Source organism: Silene latifolia, chromosome Y (genome assembly GCF_048544455.1).
Source record: "Silene latifolia isolate original U9 population chromosome Y, ASM4854445v1, whole genome shotgun sequence".
In the NCBI taxonomy this organism is placed as follows: domain Eukaryota; kingdom Viridiplantae; phylum Streptophyta; class Magnoliopsida; order Caryophyllales; family Caryophyllaceae; genus Silene; species Silene latifolia.
In genome coordinates this window covers 83,783,843-83,805,129 of record NC_133538.1, presented here as the reverse complement: position 1 = coordinate 83,805,129, position 21,287 = coordinate 83,783,843, and the positions used below count along the sequence as shown (strand labels likewise).

General features: G+C 34.3%; 1 protein-coding gene across 1 annotated transcript; it reads right to left on the bottom strand.

Moving 5' to 3' along the window:
• Positions 1–7,713: 7,713 nt before the first annotated feature.
• On the bottom strand, positions 7,714–15,315 carry LOC141628445 (protein FAR1-RELATED SEQUENCE 5-like). The gene is made up of 6 exons (XM_074441589.1): positions 15,243–15,315; positions 10,346–10,359; positions 9,948–10,118; positions 9,454–9,819; positions 7,955–9,340; positions 7,714–7,734 (listed from the first exon to the last, which is right to left on the bottom strand). Exons 1-6 carry the CDS (start codon positions 15,313–15,315, stop codon positions 7,714–7,716), a joined length of 2,031 nt encoding a protein of 676 aa, XP_074297690.1.
• Between the last annotated feature and the right edge of the window lie 5,972 nt (positions 15,316–21,287).

Below are 21,287 nucleotides of genomic sequence, written 5' to 3'. Positions count from 1 at the left end.
GCCCCTCCAAAAATGAAAGACCCGGGCAGCTTTTCTATTACTTGTGTCATAGGTAATACGGTTATTGATAAGGCCCTTTGCGATCTAGGTGCCAGTGTTAGTGTCATGCCCCTTCCTGTCGCAAGCGAAGATGAGTCACTTCAAAGTGACTAACATTACCCTACTGAGATGGTGATAGATCGTTAGGAGACCCTTAGGTGTCTTAGAGGATGTGCTGTGAAAGTAGGCAAGCTTTATATCCCAAAGAGATTTCATTGTTTTGGATATAGGCTGAGGACACCGGACCCAAATTATCTTAGGAAGACCATTCCTTTGTACAGTTGGGGCCGTTATTGATGTCGACAAGGGCGTCGACTCTTGCGATAGGGGATGACGCTATCACATTTAGTTTGCCCAGTACTTTAGCCCACCCAATGATAGAGGACACTTGCTATTCGGTCGATATCATTGATGAGTCTATTTATGACTTCTGGTCGGGTTCTTTTATGAAGGACCCACTGGAAGCTCTCATGCTTTTTGATGAGTGTGCAGATAGCCCAGAAGACGATGACGCTGCGTTGGATTTGCTTGTTGATGATTTGGATGAGCATGACGGGGAGCAGGTGGAACAAATGATCAGCACTCTTTGCTCCATTGAGGTAAAGGTACCGGAACGTAAGCCTCTCCCTTCTCATCTTAAATATGCTTTCTTAGACGATACAGAGCAATATCCAGTCATTGTCAGTGCAAGCTTAGTGATGAGCGGTGACCTCCTTGTTAGCTGTACTTAAGAAAAACAGGAAGGCAATGGGCTATTCACTGGATGATATCACGGGGATTAGTCCCGACATTTGTATGCACAGGATAGAGCTGGAGGAGGATCACAAACCTTGCAGACAAGGTCAGCGCCGGCTGAACCAGAAGATGCAGGATGTTGTGATGGCTGAGGTAATGAAGCTGCTGGATGCAGGTATTATTTATTCTGTCGGTAATTCTAAATGGGTGAGTCCAGTACAGGTGGTCCCGAAGAAAGGAGGGACAACTGTAGTTAAGAATGAGAAGAATGAATTAATACCTACTCGAGTAGTAACTGGTTGGCGGATGTGCATAGACTACAGACAGCTTAATGCCGCCACCAAGAAAGATCACTTTCCCCTTCCTTTTATTGATCAAATGGTAGAAAGGTTAGCTTCTCATAAATTTTTCTGCTATTTAGACGGGTACTCAGGGTTCTTTCAGATCCCTATCCACCCAGACGATCAGGCCAAGACCACATTTACCTGTCCTAAGGGCGTTTTTCCGTATCGCAGAATGTCTTTTGGTTTGTGCAACGCCCCTGCCACCTTCCAAAGGTGTATGATGGGGATATTTTCAGAGTATATTGAGTCTATCATGGAAGTTTTTATGGATGACTTTAGTGTTTATGGAAGTGATTTTTCTGACTGTCTGTCTAACCTTGAAAAAGTGTTTGCAGTTTGTATTGAGGTTAATCTTGTCTTTGAATCGGGAGAAGTGCCACTTTATGGTCAACGAGGGAGTTGTCTTAGGGCACTTGGTTTCTAATAGGGGAATAGAAGTTGACAAAGCAAAGGTGGAAGTGATTCAGCAATTACCACCTCCTGTTAATGTTAAGGGGGTGAGGAGCTTCCTTGGTCACGCCGGTTTTTACCGCCGGTTTATCAAGGATTTCTCCAAAATTGCTAAACCACTCACACAATTGCTGCTTAAGGATGCCCCTTTTGTGTTTACTGACGCTTGTCTTTCGCTTTTAACGGGTTAAAGCGGGCCTTAGTCTCCGCGCCGATCATCTGACCTCCCAATTGGGACTTTTTGTTTGAGATCATGTGTGACGCGAGTGACTATGCACTAGGAGCGGTGCTTGGCCAGAGGAAAGACAAAGCCTTGAATGCTATTTACTATGCGAGCCGAACTCTGGATGAGGCTCAAGTGAAGTACACTACCACTGAGAAGGAGCTGTTAGCTGTAGTTTATGCCTTAGAGAAGTTTCGTACTTACTTAGTTGGGTCGAAGTCTTGTTTTTACCGACCATGCAGCTTTGAGGCATCTCCTTGCTAAGAAGGAGGCTAAACCACGGCTATCGAGATGGATACTCCTTCTTCAGGAGTTTGATTTGCAGATTAAGGATAAGAAAGGAGCCGAGAACGTTGTGGCGATCACTTGTCGCGGTTGATGCGACAAGAAGGGGAAGATTCTCTACCCATTGATGATTCTTTTCCTGACGATACTTTATTTGCTGTTGTGTCGTCTATTGTTAACCAAGAACCTTGGTATGCAGATATAGCTAACTTCGTTGTCAGTGGCGAGCTGCCGCCTGACCTTTCTCATCAGCAAAAGAAGCGTTTTCTATATAACGTTAAGCGGTATACGGGATGACCCTTACTTGTTTAAGGAATGTGCAGACGGTCTCTACAGACGGTGTATTCCGCAGTGGGAGACCAAAATAGTCCTGGAAGGCTGTCACTCCTCTTCATATGGTGGTCACCACGGTCCATCGCGCACCGTGGCTAAGGTACTTCGATCTGGTTTTTCTTGGCCTTCCTTGTTTCGACGCCAAGTCTTTTGTTTCAGCTTGTGATGCTTGCCAACGATCAGGGAACATTTCGAAGAGACATGAGATGCCACAAAACGGCATCCTAGAGGTTGAGGTTTTCGATGTCTGGGGCATTGATTTCCAAGGACCGTTCCCGTCCAGTAAAGGTAACAGGTACATTTTAGTAGCTGTAGACTATGTGTCAAAATGGGTTGAGGCAATTGCTTCACCTCATTGCGATGGTAAGACCGTGATAAAGATGTTTAAAAAGATCATATTCCCCCGTTTTGGTGTCCCTAGGGTCGTCATTAGTGATGGGGGATGCATTTTAAGGAAAAGAAACTCACTTCCATACTGTCTAGAGTTGGTGTCCAACACCGGCGTGGTTTGGGGTATCATCCCCAAACTAGTGGTCAGGTAGAGGTCTCTAATCGTGAGCTGAAAGAGATCTTGTCTAAGGTAGTTTCTAAATCACGGAAAGACTGGAGTCTTAAGCTAGATGACACATTATGGGCTTACAGAACTGCCTTTAAGACACCAATTGGTGCATCACCTTATAGGTTAGTTTATGGGAAATCGTGTCACTTACCTGTTGAGCTGGAATGTAAGGCCTGGTGGGCAATTCATGAGCTTAATTATGATCCTAAATTGTGTGGTCAGAATCGTCTTTTGCAGCTAGATGAATTAGAGGAGTTTAGGCTTAATGCCTATGACAGCTCGCGCATTTACAAGGAAAAGACGAAGAGATGGCATGACAAGAGAATCCTACCTCGGGAGTTTCATGTCGGGCAGAAGGTGCTGTTGTTTAATGCCCAGCTGAGACTATTTCCTGGCAAGCTGAAGTCCAGATGGAGTGGTCCATATACGGTGACAGCTGTTACCAAATTTGGATCCGTAGAACTTGAAGATTCCGAGGGTCATAGATTCAAGGTGAACGGCCAATATGTGAAGCATTACCACGAGGCGAGTGAAGCGGACAACCGCGTTGAAGTCTTGCGCTTCGATGAGCTCGACGCGCCAGTTAACTGATGCCAGAAAGGTCGTGCGGGACCTCTTAAACCAGCGCTCTCCGGGAGGCAGCCCGGACTGTTTTATTTGTACTCTTGTTGAACTATTTGTTTTTCTTTAGCTTTACGTTGAACTTTAGACGCTGTTTTTTTTTAACCTCTTTTGTACTTTCCTTGCTCTTATACGTCCTTTGCAGGGTAAAGTACTCGATCGAATGATTTTGTGTTCGATCGAGCACTTTCTGATGCAGCTGTTACTCGATCGAGTGATATGTTCCTCGATCGACCAGATCCAAACCCGTGCTTACTCGATCGAGTGATTCTTCACTCGATCGAGCTCTCCCAATACACCGGTTCACTCGATCGAGCTGTTCCAGGCGCTCGATCGAGTAGTTATGATCTCCAGCTGCTGTTTTACGTCTATGGAGCCACTGCTTGACTTCCTTTGACCTCCCATGTTCATGGTCGGTTTGGGGAGGTCCCTCCTTAAGACGTTTTGTAAGTTTTCCGACTCCGCCTCTCCTTTTCCTTTCAGTTTGCATTTCTTTCCCTATTTTTGGTACAATGAGGACATTGTACGGTTTAGTTTGGGGAGGTATGCATCCATATCTGTGTCTGCATGTTTCATTGCATTTCTGCTTCCATATTTATTATTTTCGCATGCATCGTTGTTTGTTTCAAAAATCCAAAAAAAAAAAAAAAAAATTCAAAAATTTCATGTTTAATTTGAGTCGGAACGTTTGAACATTGACGCTACATTGAATCCTTATTTGAGCCCTGCATATTCCTGACATCTAGTTGGCGTGATTATGTGCATAATCTACGAGTTTTTGTTTCTTCCTTACCTGAACGAATAGACTGGATTCACTATGTCGGCAAGCTACATTACATTCTGAGGCTAGAGCTTTATAAACTGGTGACATTCATGACCGGTTTCATTTAGGATGTGAGTAGTACTCTCTCTAAGACATGTAACATCAATTTGCATAAGCATGAGTCTAGTCTTCTTAATACCTGTATGCATTCGGTTTGTGGATGGTGACACGTGTTAGGAGAGGCAGTCCCCTTTATTTTTTTTCTACCCATGAGCCTCACATAGCCAAATTGCCCTTTTTGTCCTATCAACTACTTTCTATAATACTTCCTACCCTAACTGAGCTAGTAATGAGTAGTTCTTGGAATGTATACTGCGATATGGTTATTTCATCTGATTTCAGAAGATGGTGGAAGAGTTGAAGGGAAAGAAAGAAAGAAGGAAATTGTCGAATTGTTGAAAAGAAAACAAAAAGAAAAAAAAAAGAGAACGAGAAATGAAAAAAAAAAAAGAAAAAAAAAAAGAAAAAAAAAACAAAGAAAAAGAAAAAGAAAGATTATTTTTGGAAAAGAAACTGGTTAATGATTTTCACTCCCATGTCCTATTCATATCTTATGGGGAGTTGATGGTTTTTGGTGTTTTGTGAGTTTAGTGCATAATTTTGCACCGTTTTATCTCGCTATCATGAGTGCGAAGTTGGGATGCAGTTACTATTTGGATCTGATGTTGCTAGCCTGGCTACTAACCCCACATATCCAAATTCATTTTAGCCCCCTCTTACCCACTACCTCACTTACCCAAATGTAAGCCCTCGGCACGTGACTTGGTCATTAGTATGGTTGGAATGCATATGTACGGTCGTAGAGACTTTATTCATGTTAACTGCATGCATGTTCTTATAGGTCGAGTTAGGTGAGCGTCTTACTTCTTCCTATCTTTCACATATATACTCACCTTGTGCCTGATTTTGAGTGATGAGCGACCCGTGAGAGTCCGATATCTTTTGAGTCTTGCAAGGTCGACGGTTTAGTAAGTTTGAAACATTAATTTAACTCGTTTGCACTTTTCACTGCCATTTTGTCATGTTGTCACATTAAATTGGTTCTAGTGGGTGCTTTGTAGCTGATGCGTTGGTCCCGTTCCATTGTTCATCCTTTAGTTGCATTCATATTTGCTTGGGGACAAGCAAAGGTTTGGTTTGGGGAGATTTGATGCGTGTCTTTTATATAAGGTTTTCACCTCATTTTTACACGCATTTCTGTGCTTTTTGTGTAGCATCTGGCTACAAATACCCCCGAATATTCTACTTTGGTCCGTTTATTGTGATTTGCAGGGATTGACTGAAGAGAAGCTAAATCGAGCCTTAACTGTCCCAATTGCATGCATTCATGGAAATAAGGAGCTGGAGCTTGGAAATCTAACACTTGGAAGACGCATGAGCCGAGTTGGGGAAGCAACTCAAGGTCTAACGTGCCTATATAGCTCGATCGAGTGGTTAACTGCTCGATCGAATGCTTATTACACTCAAGATTGATCGATCGAGCTGGTTGAGGGGTCGATCGAGGAGTTTATGCTAGTGGTGCTCGATCGAGTGGGTCTCATATACTCGATCGAGTGGTTCGGTGATGATATTGCTCGATCGAGTAGATTATTCTTGCTCGATCGAGTGGTGTCGTGTGTTTTAGTTAATTTCCGCCTAATTATTTATGGGCTTTTGTAATCAGTCCATAGATTAGGTTTGAGAGTGAATTTTAGTATAAGACTGGAGAGGAGTAATTACGTTACTCATCTCTTCACTTCATTCATTTTCGACGCCACTTTTTGTGACTATTCCTTGGATTCTACTCTCTACACTTTGCTACTCGGATTCGGTATTATCAATCTAGTTTATTTCTTAATCTTATTTACTGCTTTTAAATCCTTCTTCTCTCTGTCTTATAATTGTTCAATCGGTTTCTTAATAGTTTTTCATCATGCTTAGTTTTAATTATTTGGTTATTGTAATTGTTAATCCGACGATTATGAGTAGCTAATTTCCCTATGCTAAGACTATAGGGGATCCATAATATGAAGGGAGAGTAGTCGATTTACTAGGTTAATACTGGTACCGTCTTTGTTGTTAAAATGCTACAAATAATTGTAATTGCCTAATTGAGTCGACGCAATTAGACCCTTATTCTTAGTGGACCTTGACCTGGACCGGAAGGTTGGAAGAGACAGACTAGTAGCGAACAATAGAGTATTGCAGCGAGGGCGAAAGTTAAACTGTTTACACTTTAGGGTGAATTAAGGACCGAAAGGTGACGTTCGCTACCCCTTAGACCGTACTGCATTGCCCTGGGACCTAGATTACTCGACCATATGATTATGGTGAACCGTTTATCTTAGCTATTCTCCTTTATCTGTTAAACTCCTTCCGTTTATTTCTCTTTTCCTCATCCTCTTAGTTTAGAAATCACAATTTATAAACCCCCAATTTGGTTACCTTGGACGAACTTAAGGTCAGCCGACAAATTCCTACCTCTCTGTGGATTCGACCCGACTTCCCTAGCTATACTAGTTAGAGCCAGTTGGTTATTTTTGATAGGTACGCGATAGACGTGTCAACATGTATGATATTGTATTCGATATCATGTGATATTGTAGAAACTGCGAGGATAATAATTATCCCCAAAAAAGTAAAATTTTGAAATGAATATTACGCGGTATTGTATTGAACAGACTGTGATACTGTAAAGAATACTGAAATTATTGTCATACGTGTTGTGTTTATTTGATACAAGTGTGATATTGTATTCGGTATATTGTGATATCACATTATACTTCAAATGCAATATCACAGTTCTAACTATGAAATATCACAATATGTACATTTAAAAAACCATCGTCATCAATATTCCACCACATTCATTTTAATCTGCAAGTTCATAACATGGACATTGAAATATCAGACTTCTGATAATACATTTTAGAATCTTTATTTAAGAAATACCACACGACTGACAATGCAATATCACGACATGTACGGTAAAATATCAGACACTGATAATACTGTTTTAAAGTACTATGGAAGAAATATCACCCGTCTAACTATGAAATATCAGACGTCTAACAATGAAATATCACACTTATATCACTACGTAAATCCTAACGTATGGAGTGTAATTGCTATAATAGTAATGAAACTATGACATGTATATCCTATATATATTGAGCTTCATCAACAAAGAATCCTCCAACTATATATATTGAGCTCCATCAACAAAGAATCCTCCAACCAAAAGCCGACGACACAAATAATGATTTGGATGACCTTGATGAACATGAATCATCTTCATCAACAAAGAATCCTCCTAACGTAGTCAATCATCATCTGAACTCCCCTGAAAAATGCAAAACAGCACAACAAGTAGTTGTCAGCAAATGAACAAGCACAGTTGATACACTTTTTGAAATTAAGATCATAAACAGCACAACGAGTAGTCGTCAGGGCTCAATATCAAAAGTATATACAATTCCAAAAATAAAACTCATAAACAGAAATCGTATGGCATATTACGTATAGAAAGAATGTAATAGAATATATTTATTTAGGTAGCATACCTGATTCTCGATGTCAGGTACAAAAGGATGAGGGCAATTACGCTTATCATGGTTAGCCAATTGTTTGCAATTTTTGCAAAGCCTTTTTGGCTTCTCTGCTTTGGCAATGCATTGTTGCTTTGTCGATATCATTCTCTTCCCACTACCCTTGTTCTTTTCCTGACGAGGTGGTAGAATCCTCACTTCAGTTGAGGAACTACATCCAAGAAGCATTTCCAACTCCTGCTCTTTTGTCATTGACTGTGCTTGTGGATTGAGTTTGACCCGAAATTGCTTCAATGTGTCGGCAAGATCAGTGATCTGATTGTTAGGCATCGTTCTCAGCAAACTGATAGTTGAGTAGAACTCTGACCATAATTTGCACATCTTCAGCTTCCTTACATCAGTGGCATCAAAGTCGTCAAGTAACTCACCATGTGAACCATATAGAGGGATCTTTTGTGCATTCTTTGTCCAGCGCATAAGTATGTACTTATCAGGCAAAGTCCTAACTTGTTTCCCAGAGAAAACCCAAATAATGTGTCTACAAATAATACCCTTCCTATTAAACAACTTACAAGAACATTCTGCATGAGTGCTTGTAGAATTGAACACTACTTGATAACTCTTCTGCATTCTAGCGTCAGTAACAACAATGACCTCTGTACCGTCGACAGGTGGTGTGAAGCCACCAACACTAAGAGAACACATGGAGGCAGTAGCCTCTTGTTGAAAATCTTTGAAAATAGCATGGGTATAAACCTTGGACGCATGAGCTTCCAAGTGTAGAGACGTAGCTAATTGGGGTAAAGTATAATCACTGTCTCGATCATGTTGCTTTTGAGTATGGCGTTGTTGATCCATGGCGCTTTGAAAACGCATCCAAAACTCAACAAGTGTACCATGTATATTTTCAAAACGCTTGAAAAAGCTATTCTGGCTCTCCGATCGTTGAGTTGTTCGGAGAAAACATCCCATAGGAATATCACGATAATAAGCCGGGATCCATCGCCTTCTTTTTTTATACATGTATGACAACCATGAATTTGCTTGCAAGTTATGTTCAGCAATTAAGTCAGACCACTTCCGTTCAAATTCTGCAGGTTCCAAGTCAGAGTCCCATACAACAGAATTCAAACGACTCACAAAATCAGTCTCCTTGGATATTGTAATTCCAATCTTGTCAGAGACCTTTTGCATAATATGCCACATGCAATATCTATGCTTAGCCTTCTTGAAAACTTTGGGTACAGCCTTCTTTATTCCTGGATATTGGTCAGTGATTATACATTGCGGCTCTCGCTGACCCATAGCGTCTAAGAACTTCTTGAAAACCCACTTAAATGAATCGTCATCCTCATGAAACAACAATGCAAAGACAAAAGTCACGAGATCTTTTGTGGTGGTCTACCCCAGTAAAAGGAGTGAAAATCATAGAATATTTATTTGTACCGTAAGTTGGATCAAAACTGACCAAATCACCAAAGGAAGAGTAATTTCGACGTGCTTGTGCGTCACACCAAAACACGAACCAAACATTTGAAAGAATCTACTTCATAAGCAAAGTAGAACCCTGGATTGGTTTGACGGAGGTTCTCGAAATTATCGATAAACAATTGAGCATCTTTATCTCCTATGAAACATTTGATATCCCTTCCAAAGTTCTTAAAATCAATCAATTGAGCACCAACATTCTCATAACCATCTGCATGTTCCTTAGAATATCTATATGCCGATGTAGGACCTAAATTAACTTTTGAATGATCAATAATTGCCTTCTTATGAAAAAGATGAAGGTGTCTCTTTTTTCTTTGAAATTCTTGATTTGTGAGCGAACAAAGACGATGATTATGCCATTCACGAAACTGAGTTACAACATAAACATCCTTGATAAGGGAAAATTCAATCATAGCATCACAACCAATCCTAGTTAGTTTATTGTTCTTAATATCAAACGGCTTTATAAGTGGCTACTCCACTACACTATCATGAACAATAGCTTTCCTTTTCTTACCATCTCTAAACCCTTCACGATTACAGACAACAAGTTTATAAAAGATGGCACCATCCGCATTTTTTTTTTGAGAGGACTTCCTAGGGTCAAAACGACATGCTTCTCATAGACATTATAAAAACTGATAGCGTCTTCCAATTTTGCAAAAATCTGACCAAGTTGAGGTTTAAACTGAATTGCAACATTTCTTGACCACAATTCAGTACCACCAGGTGTGGATTCCAAAAACAGTTGATGTTCATGATAAGAAACAGGAGGTTGTTCAATGCGGGGAGTAGAAGTAATTTCAGCAAAATGATTATCATTAGACGTAGGTGGGGGGGGGGACTTTCAATGCGTGGAATAGAAGTAATTTGAGACACACTAGTGTCGTGAGAGATGAATCCAGAAGAAGGTACACAACTATCAGCATCTGAAAAAGAATGCAATATAAGAAGCAATTCAAAACATAACAGCAAACAGTAGGGGGACAAAGTTTGGTATTGTAATAGTTGTGATATTGTATTGTATATGGGGTGATATTATATTGAACAACTGTTATTATTGTAATATTGTGAAAGCAGATTCAAGATCTGCAAACGAATATAGTAGGAGAATGCATTACAACAGCCGAAAACAGATGTAAAGTAAACAATAAGTTACAATGACGGCAAAATCAAGAGAAAATTGAAAATATAGGTAGCAAAAACAGTATGAAACTTGAAATTTCATTCAGTACACCAATAAAACCGGAAGATAAGTAAAAATATAGACAAATTAAGTAGAATGAAGTAACAACACTAGCAAATGCAAACATATGTAGGAAAAAACAACAAGTAAATTAAAATAAAGCTGCATATGAGGAAGTTAGACATAAAATCGAACACAAAAGCAGGAAAAGATGAAAAATTCAAATATGTGTAAAAAAATCAACAATTACATAAAAATAAAGCTGAAAATTATAAATCTAAACATGAATTCATAATAAACGTAGCGAATATGTGGAAAAAAACAAAAAATAACAACAAAATAAAGCTGGAAATTAACAAATCAACGAAAAATAACAACAAAAAGAAAGAAGATATACCTGACATAGCGACTAAGATTGAAGACAAGTGTAATCCTTAATAAGAAATAGAAATTAACGAAGCGCGCAAGAAATAAGCAGGAGAAAGAAGGAATCCATGGATGTCGAGGAAGATGAATTTAGAGAGAGAAAGAAATTGATGATCAAATTAGGCGACTAAAAAAACTGGGTAAAATTAGGGAAGCAGGGGGTATATATACAAAGAAACGAAATTACCAAACTACCCTTAATTCTATGTGTGAAATATAAGACGTAGGATCTATTACTTTAGATGGCTAGGATTGATCCTCAATCCCTAAATATATGAGTAATACTCATATGATCCCAATTCTATATATATATATATATATATATATATATATATATATATATATATACATATATATATATATATATATATATATATATACATATATATATATATATATATATATATATACATATATATATATATATATATAGTAATAAGATCAAATGAGTCATCCTCTTACATTTTTGAGTCCATAAGTCCTATTATGGGCCATTGGATCTTGGAAATGGAGGGCTAAGATGAGAACACAAAAATTAAGGTTAATGCTCTAATTTTAACATCTTCCTCTAATTTTCTCATTAACTACATTAATCCTCCTCATCTTTCATTCATCAACTCATTATCACATCTCCTTATTCTCTCTCTATATCTCACTTCTCCATATTCTCTCCAAAAAAACCAAGAAAAAAAACCCAAAAAACCAAACAAATAAAAAACCCAAAAAATCCAAATAAATCATTTACTCATCTTTTCCTCATTCACCATCCACCTACCACCACCCACCGGAAACAACCACAGTCGCCATCCGCCGCCGCCACCACCACCCCCGCCGCCCCGACGTCATTTTTTAAATTTTTTTTTTTTCTTTTTAAACTTGATGTTTGGGTGTTCTTTTTATTTTTTTGTTGTTTTTTTTCTCCTTATATCGTCTTGCTATATAATATTGTTTCAAATTTGTGAGTTTTTTTATTTTAATCTTAGATCTACTAAAATAGATCAATTTTCATTGCCCCGTTTTTTTTTTCATTTCCGTTTTTTTTTTTTTCAATTTTGATGTTTTGGTCTTTTTTTTCCGGTTATTGACATTCCTACAAATTATAGTTTGATTTTAGTACTAAATCTATTAGTTATGAAATCTCATTTTTTACTTTTTTCTTGTTGATATCACTTTGTTAATATCCATCTTATTATATATATTTGCCAAATTTCGTATTTAAAATTTTCTTTTGGTATTGTGTGATTTAGGATCTATTAAAATTACTTTATCGGTTAAAATTACACTTTTTTCCGTTAAAATTACACTTTTTTCCGTTAAAAATTACATTTTTTTGGGTTAAAATTACACTTTTTTTGGGTTAAAAGTACAATTTTTTCCGTTAAAATTATACTTTTTCTGTTAAAATTACACTTTTTTTCGGGTTAAAATTACACTTTTCCGTTAAAATTACACTTTTTTCTGTTAAAATTATACTTTTTTCCTTGAAAATTACACTTGTCTTCATTAAAGTTACATTTATCTCTACTAAGGTTATCTTCTCAATGACTAAAGTTATGCTTTTGGACTAAAGTTATAACAATTTGAACTGAAGTTACAGAAATTTGGACTAAAATTACACAATTTGGACTAAAATTACACAATTTGGACTAAAGATACACAAATTTGGACTATAGTTATACATTTGGTTTAAAATTACACTTTTATGGACTAAAATTACACTTCTGTGGACTAAAATTACACTTTTGTACACTAAATTTATACATTTGTGGATTAAAGTTACACATTTGTAGACTAAAATTAAACTTTTTTGGACTATAATTACACTCATAAAATTATAAAAGATACACACACAATCAATTTACTAAGTTACACTTTAGTGGACAATGATTGGAATTGCACAATCTAAATGACTCAAAATAAATGAATTGTGTAACTTTAGTTCTAATTGTGTAATTTTACTCTAAATTTAGTCGTAAATAGTGTATTATTAGTTCAAAATTATTCGTAAATAGTGTATTTTCAGTCCAAAAATGTATTTTTAGTTCAAAATTGTATAATTTTAGTCCAAATTTAGTTCTAAATATTGTATTCAATTTAGTCGTAAATAACTCCATTAGTTCGTCCAAATAGTCCAAATTAGTTAGTCCATATTGTCCAAATTGTCCGAATTAGTTAGTCCAAATAGTCCAAATAGTCCAAATTAGTCTGTCTAACTTTAGTCCAAGAGTGTAACTTTAGTCATTAATAGAGATAAGTGTAATTTTAACAGGAAAAAATGTAATTTTAACCGAAAAAAGTGTAATTTTAACATAAAAAGTGTAATTGTAACAAAAAAAGTGTAATTGTAAGAAGAAAAAGTGTAATTGTGACAGAAAAAGTGTAATTGTAACAAGAAAAAGTGTAATTCCAACAAGAAAAAGTGTAATTTTAACAGGAAAAAGTGTAATTGTAACAGAATTGAGTGTAATTGTAACATAAAAAGTGTAATTGTAACAAAAAAAGTGTAATTGTAAGAAAAAAAAGTGTAATTGTGACAGAAAAAGTGTAATTGTAACAAAAAAAAATGTAATTTTAACAGGAAAAAGTGTAATTGTAACAGAATTGAGTGAAATTTTAACAGAAAAAGTGTAACTGTAACAAAAAAAAAGTGTAATTGTAATAGAAAAAAGTGTAATTTTAACAGGAAAAAGTGTAATTTTATTAGAAAAAAGTGTAATTTTATCAGGAATTTTAACAGAAAAAAGTGTAATTTTAACAAGAAAAAGTGTAATTTTAACAAAAAAAAAAAGTGTCATTTTAACTGAAAAAGTGTAATTTTAACAAAAAAGTGTCATTTTAACGAATATTAACAGGCGAGATTTGTAAAATATAAAACAAGACAATATAATAATAAGACGAGATTTTAAATACCAAAACAAAAAAAAGAAAAAAAAAAACAGCATCCTCACCATCCTCCTCCAACAACCAACAATCACCAAGAAACAAAATAAATGGGATCTAAAAATTACCAACAAAATTAAAAATAAATTACACCATCCTCCTCCAACAAAATAAATTACCAACAAAATTAAAAATTACCAACAAAATCGTCAACAACAATAAACGAATCTGAAATTATATAAAAAAAGACGATAAAAAAATTATCAACAACAATAAATTAAAAAACGAAACTGAAATACTAAAAAAAAAACGAAACAGAAAAAAAAACGAATCTGAAATAAATAAATAAAAACGAAAATATGTAATTTTAAAATTGAAAAACCGAGATCTAAAAAAACCGAAACTATGAAAAAAAAAACCCACAAGTATTGAAACAACCAAAAAACGTTTAAAAAAAATATGAAACGAAACAACCAAAAAACGTTTAAAAAAAATATATGAAACAAGATCTTAAAAATCAGATCTCAAAAAACGGAATGATAAAAAATAAAAAAAAATAAAAAAAAAAAAAAAAAAAAACCAAAAAAACACAAAACACAGTGAGTTTGGAAAAAGAAGAAAAACAAGAAAAAGATGGTGGCTTGTCAACAACAATAAAAAGAAGAGAAGAAAGAAAAAAACAAGAAAAAACAAGAAAAACAAGAAAAAAAAGAAGGGAAGTGCGGTGGTGGATGTGGTCGGCTGTTGCAGTCGTGGTGGTGGTTGGTCAGGAGGGTTGTTGTTGGTGGTGGTCGTGGGTCGTCGGGCTGAGGTGGTGGTGGCCGTGGGTCGTCGGGTTTTGGGTGAGTGAGGTTTTTTTTTTTGTTTTGTTTGGGTTTTTTTTTGTTTTGGTTTTGTTATTGAGAGAGAATGAGAGGAAATGAAAGTGTGAAACTAAATGATTAGTGAGGGATGAGGGAGTGGGTAAAGAGATGGGATTAGAATTAGGAGGAGTTTAGGAATGATTAGGAAGGGAGATTAGATGGATTCATTTCTAGCCCTCCATTGAGATGCAATCTCCTCCCTCCATCCCCTTCATCCTAAGGCCCTTAGAAGGACTTAAGGACTCAATAGATGTAAGGGACTTAGGAGAACTTGACACTATATATATATATATATATATATATATATATATATATATATATATATATATATATATATATATATATAGGATCATATGAGTTTGGTTTTTTTGGTGAGTTACCCCTCTAAATCTGAACCACTAATCTAATCTAAGATGGATGGCTGAGATTAAGTCTTGCTTAACCTAGAAATACTCACTTTTCTCTCCATATCCCTCATTATTAGTAAAATCACTCTCTCTCTCCTCTTTGAACGACGACGACGACGACATCGTTTAACTTTGTCAAATTCCTTCAAATTGTAGGCTACAAACTCAATCTTCATCCTCGTTCAAATTTGTCATCAATTAAGGAGATTCGTTGTCGCTTCGCTTCATCTTAGTATTTCTCTTCAATTTCACTATAGGTAAGTAGTAATTTCGTTTTTCTAGATTTGATTTGTGCGTTTTCACTTTTCATTATCGTTATTGTTTATTATCCGCTTCATTTTCGTTGATTTGTTGTATTTCCGTTTGTACTTATGTATGATATTTAGTCCGTCTCACTGTTTGAGACTTCAGAAAGTAAGAAACTCACTTTGTACAACAATCAAGATGTCTCAAGCATCAAACTGTCGAATTTTTTCTGTTGATGTTAGTTATTGTATTGCATTGACCAAGTTATTGTATTATTCAAACTAAGTTATTGTATTTTATAGTTATTTCTGGTTTATTGTGTTAATTTGTATATAATTGTTATTGTATTACTTTAACCGAGTTATTGTATTATTCTAATTCAGTTATTGTATTTTCTAGTTATTTCTTGTTTGCTATATATGTTAGAATATATTTTGTTAATAATAGTTATTGTATAGCTTTAACCGAATTATTCTATTATTCAAACTTAATTATTGTATTGTTTTAACTTACTTATTTCAAATTAGAGTTGTTGTAAGATGATTTCTTTTAATATAATCTATTTAAGTTAGTTATAGTAATATTACATATCAATTATTGTATTGTTTTAACTTAGTTATTTCAATTTGGAGTTATTGTTGTGGTCTTATATAATTTGCTTATAGTTTCATAATTATTTATAACTTACCCCATTCTTTTTGCTTTTAGATCTTTCAGTGAGTTTTTGTTTTCTGCGGATTCAGCCCTCATCAATATGCAAAATATGGTTCTCGCCGGGAAGAAATACTGGTGGAAAAACGGTGAAAACAACGACAAGACGCGATTTTCGTTGGAAGAAACACTTTTAGACATAGTATCGGAGATAAATATATGTAATATTTTTTATGTTACCATTGTTTGATGTATTATTTGAAACACTTAGATGTAATGTTACTGATGCTTAGTTATAACTTATTGGAGATGTTTAAATGTAATGTGTTGGAAAGTTATATAATGAAAGTAAGTGATTCTTTTTAACCTTGTTATATATATATATATATATATATATATATATATATATATATATATTATTTCATTTTTCTGATTTTGCTATTGCATTAACCAATCTCAATTATTGATTGAATGAAAATGACTAGTTATTCAATTAAACAACATGAAAACAAACACAAGATAGAAATTTGATTATATTTGAGTTTCATCTCAATACAATAACACGATTTACTCATTACAATAACCGAGTTTCTGCATTACAATAATTACAAATACCAAAGTTTTACATTATAATAACTGAGTTTCTACATTACAATAATTGAGTTTCTACATTGGAATAACTACAAATATCAGATTTTCTACATTACAATAACTGAGTTTCTCTACATTACAATAACTAAGTTAATCAATTAAACAAGATAAAAGCTAACAAAAAATGACCAAGTTCTGCATGGTTCCACTCTGCAAGAACTTCGAATCATTCTCTTGAAGCTCATCCTCTTCATCATAAATGATACGCTTGCCCCGCAATGACCCGACCCAATAAGGAAATCCCAATGAATTGGGATATACATCAATTTTTCCATTGGACATCAATTATCCGCGTATATCGTGACTCAACCTGCAAATCACCAAAAAGCGGGATCTAACTTAATAGAACACCCAAGAAGTAACTGGATTGTAAAATAACTATAACTCACGAGTGAATAACTGAATCACGTATAGAATAACTGACTTTATTCATTACAATAACAGAGTTTTCGCATTACAATAATTACAAATACCAGAGTTTCTACATTACAATACATGAGTTTCTACATTATAATAACTGAGTTCCTACATTATAATAACTGAGTTCCTACATTACAATAACTGAGTTTCTCTTTATAAAATAATTATACATTCAGGAGAACATTATTCTCAATAAACAAGTTATTTTATTATAGTAACGTAATTATTCTATCATACAACATCAGTTATTCTATTACACGACGTCAATTATTCCTTGGAGCATCAATTATCCCATGTTCAACGTCGTTATTCCACCTGCAAATTACCAAAAATAATGAATTCTTATCAACATTTGTTGTAATCAACAAATTTTCTGTTGAATTTGTTCTTTAGTAATGTTATTAATCATGAATTCGACAAAAAGACAGAAATCTGACGATTGTTTGTTATTCTCATCCTACTTTTAATGAAATTCACGGAAAATTAAACACAAAAATCGGATTTTATTTGATATATTAGGGTTTTTCCGAAATTTCATCGTTAATTGGAGAAAAAATTGATCGTATCAATTAAAATAATTAAATTTGTGAATGAATTTGGTGTAGACGATTGAAATTACAAAAAACAATTTGGAAAGAATTGATGAATTTGTTGATGAATCTTGGTAATTTTGATTGAATTGATGAATTTGTTGTGTTTGTAAGGAGAGAGAAAGGACAAAAAAAAAGTAGAGAGAAAGTGCGATGAAGTTTTGTGTGAGCAGGTAGATTTGTTACATCACTTGTATATATATATGGGAAACTCACGAAAAGTGTCAAACTCACGGATCTTGCCTCTATATATACATATATATATATATATATATATATATATATATATATATATATATATATATATATATATATATATATATATATATATATATATATATATATATATATATATATAGAGAGAGAGAGAGAGAGAGAGAGAGAGAGAGAGAGCGAGAGAGAGAGAGAGTAAAGTTCAAATAAGTCCCTTACATCTATTGAGTCCCTAAATCTTCATATGGGCCTTTGGATGAAGGGAATCAATGGGTGAGATAAGATCTCAATGAAGGGCTAGAAATCAAGCTCCCTTAATTACCTCCTCAACTCAATTAAGTTTCTCACTAATCACTCCTTCCCTCATTATCACACTCCTCCTCTCCCTCTCTAAATCTCACTTTCACATTCTCTCACTTCCTCTCATCAAACAAATAAAACCCAACAAAAATCTTAGAAAAAAAAACCAATCAAACAAAAAAACCCAAAAAAATCTCAAAAAAAAAAAAAACTCAAATGACTACCTCCTTCCTCCGGCAGCCAGTTCCTCCTCCTCTTTCCCGCCACCGTTCCTCCTCACTGCCACAACCCCACCACCATCCAACAACGCCGCCTAACCCTTCTCCTTCCCCGCCACCGTTCCTCCCCACCGCACCTCCCCATTCGACCACCAACAACCCACCACGCCTCATTCACTCTCTCCTTCCACAACCCAAAACCAGACACCCTTCACACCAGATTTGACGCCTAAACACCATCCTCCCTCCTTCACGGCCACCAGGCCGGCTCCTCCCTTCTTCACGGCCCACTGCCGTCTTTTGCTTCTCTTTTTTTTTTTTTTTGGTTTTTCAGATCTGTTTCTCTTTTTTTTTGGGGTTTTTTTTTTTTTTTTATTTTAATATTTTTTTTAATCGATAGTTTATTTTTTCAGATCTCGGTTTTGAGCTTGGGGTTTGTGTGACGAGTTTCGAGGTCGGGTTTGTGTGACATTTTCAAAGAAATCGGGTTTATTTTTATTGTTTCACATTTTCAGAAAAAAAAATGGGTTAATACCCTAAAAGAAATCGGTTTTTTTTTATTGTTTCAAATTTTCGTTTTTTATTTGTGCATTTCTGAATTTTGTTATATTGTCTTGTTAATACCCTAAAATCTCGTTTTTTTTCTGTTAAAATTACATTTTTTTTGTTAAAATTACACTTTTTTGTGTTGAAATTACACTTATCGTCATTAAAGTTACACTTATCTCTGATAACAAAATTACACTTTATTCTGTTAAAATTACACTTTTTTTTTGTTAAAATTACACATTTTTCTGTTAAAATTACACTGTTTTTTGTTAAAATTACACTTTTTTTTTGTTAAAATTACACATTTTTCTGTTAAAATTATACCTTTTGTTGTTAAAATTACACTTTTTTTTTGTTAAAATTACACTTTTTTTTTTTGTTAAAATTACACTTTTTCTGTTAAAATTACACTTTTTGTTGTTAAAATTACACTTTTTTTGGTTAAAATTACACTTTTTCCTGTTAAAATTGCACTTTTTCTGTTAGAGTTACACTTATTTCTATTAAGTTTACCCTCTCAATGACTAAAGTTACACTCTTTGCCTAAAGTTAGTTGCCTAAAGTTAGACAGGCTAATTTGGACTATTTAGACAATTTGGACTAACTAATTTGGACAAACTAATTTGGATAATTTGGACTAACTAATTTGGACAATTTGGACTAACTAATGGAGTTATTTAGGACTAAATTTGGAATAAAAATACAATATTTACAATTAAATTTGAGCTAAAATTATACAATTTTGGACTGAAAATACAAAATTTGGACTAAAAATACACTATTTACGACTAAATTTGGACTAAAAATACAATTTTGGACTGAAAATACACTATTTACGAATAAATTTGAATTTGTTTTGAACTAATATAACACTATTTACGACTAAATTTAGAGTAAAAATACACAATTTGGACTAAAGTTACACAATTCATTTGTTTTGAGTCATTGAGATTGTGCAATTTCAATCATTGTCCACTAAAGTGTAACTTTAATACATTGATAGTGTATATCTTTTATCGTTTTATGAGTGTAATTTCAGTCCATAAAAGTTTAATTTTAGTCCAAAGAAGTGTAATTTTAGTCCACAAATGTGTAACTTTAATCCACAAATGTATAACTTTAGTCTACAAATGTGTAATTTTAGTCCACGGAAGTGTAATTTTAGTCCATAAAAATGTAATTTTAATCCAAATTGTATAACTATAGTCCAAATTTGTGTATCTTTAGTCCAAATTGTGTAAGTTACAAATAACTCCATTAGTTAGTCCAAATTGTGTAATTTTAGTCCAAATTTGTGTAACTTCAGTCCAAATTGTTCTAACTTTAGTCCAAAAGCGTACTTTAGTCATTGAGAGGGTAACCTTAGTAGAGATAAGTGTAACTTTAATAATAGAGATAAATGTAACTTTAATGAAGACAAGTGTAATTTTAACAGAAAAAAGTGTAATTTTAACGGGAAAAAGTGTAATTTTCCGGAAAAAAAGTGTAATTTTAACGAAAAAAAGTGTAATTTTAACAGGAAAAAGTGTAATTTTAACGGAAAAAAGTGTAATTTTAACGGAAAAAATTGTAATTTTAACGTTAAAAAATGTAATTTTAATAGGAAAAAAACTGTGATTTTAACCGAAAAAAGTGTAATTTTAACGGACAAAAGTGTAATTTTAACCGAAAAAGTGTAATTTTAACCGAACAAGTAAGTTTAAAAGATCCTAAATCACACAATACCAAGACAAAATTTTAAATACGAAATTTGGCAAATATATATAACAAGACGGATATTAACAAAGTGATATCAACAAGAAAAAACAAAAAAAATGAGATTTCATAACTAATAGATTTAGTACTAAAATCACACTATAATTTGTAAAAATGTCAATAACCGAAAAAAAAAAAGACCAAAACATCAAATTTGAAAAAAAAAAAAACGGAAATGAAAAAAAAAACGGGTCAATGAAAATTGATCTATTTTAGTAGATCTAAGATTAAAATAAAAAAAAACTCACAAATTTAAAACAATATTATATAGCAAGACGATATAAGGAGAAAAGAAACAAAAAAAAAATTAAAAAAATGACTTCAGGGCGGCGGCGGTGGCGGTTGGCGACTGTGGTGGTTTCCGGTGGATGGTGAATGAGTAAATGATTTATTTGGATTTTTTGGGTTTTTTATTTGTTTGGTTTTTTGGGTTTTTTTTTTCTTGGTTTTTTTGGAGAGAATATGGAGAAGTGAGATATAGAGAGAGAATGAGGAGATGTGA

What these genes read in the sequence shown, in the direction of transcription:
- LOC141628445 (XM_074441589.1), bottom strand. Translation starts at nt 15,315, where the DNA reads ATGTCGTCGTCGTCGTCGTTCAAAGAGGAGAGAGAGAGTGATTTTACT. An exon ending in TCGTGAAGGGTTTAGAGATG is followed by an intron (nt 9,820 to 9,947) that starts GTAAGAAAAGGA and finishes TCCCTTATCAAG; the next exon opens with GATGTTTATGTTGTAACTCA. An exon ending in AATGTTTGGTTCGTGTTTTG is followed by an intron (nt 9,341 to 9,453) that starts GTGTGACGCACA and finishes TTACTGGGGTAG; the next exon opens with ACCACCACAAAAGATCTCGT.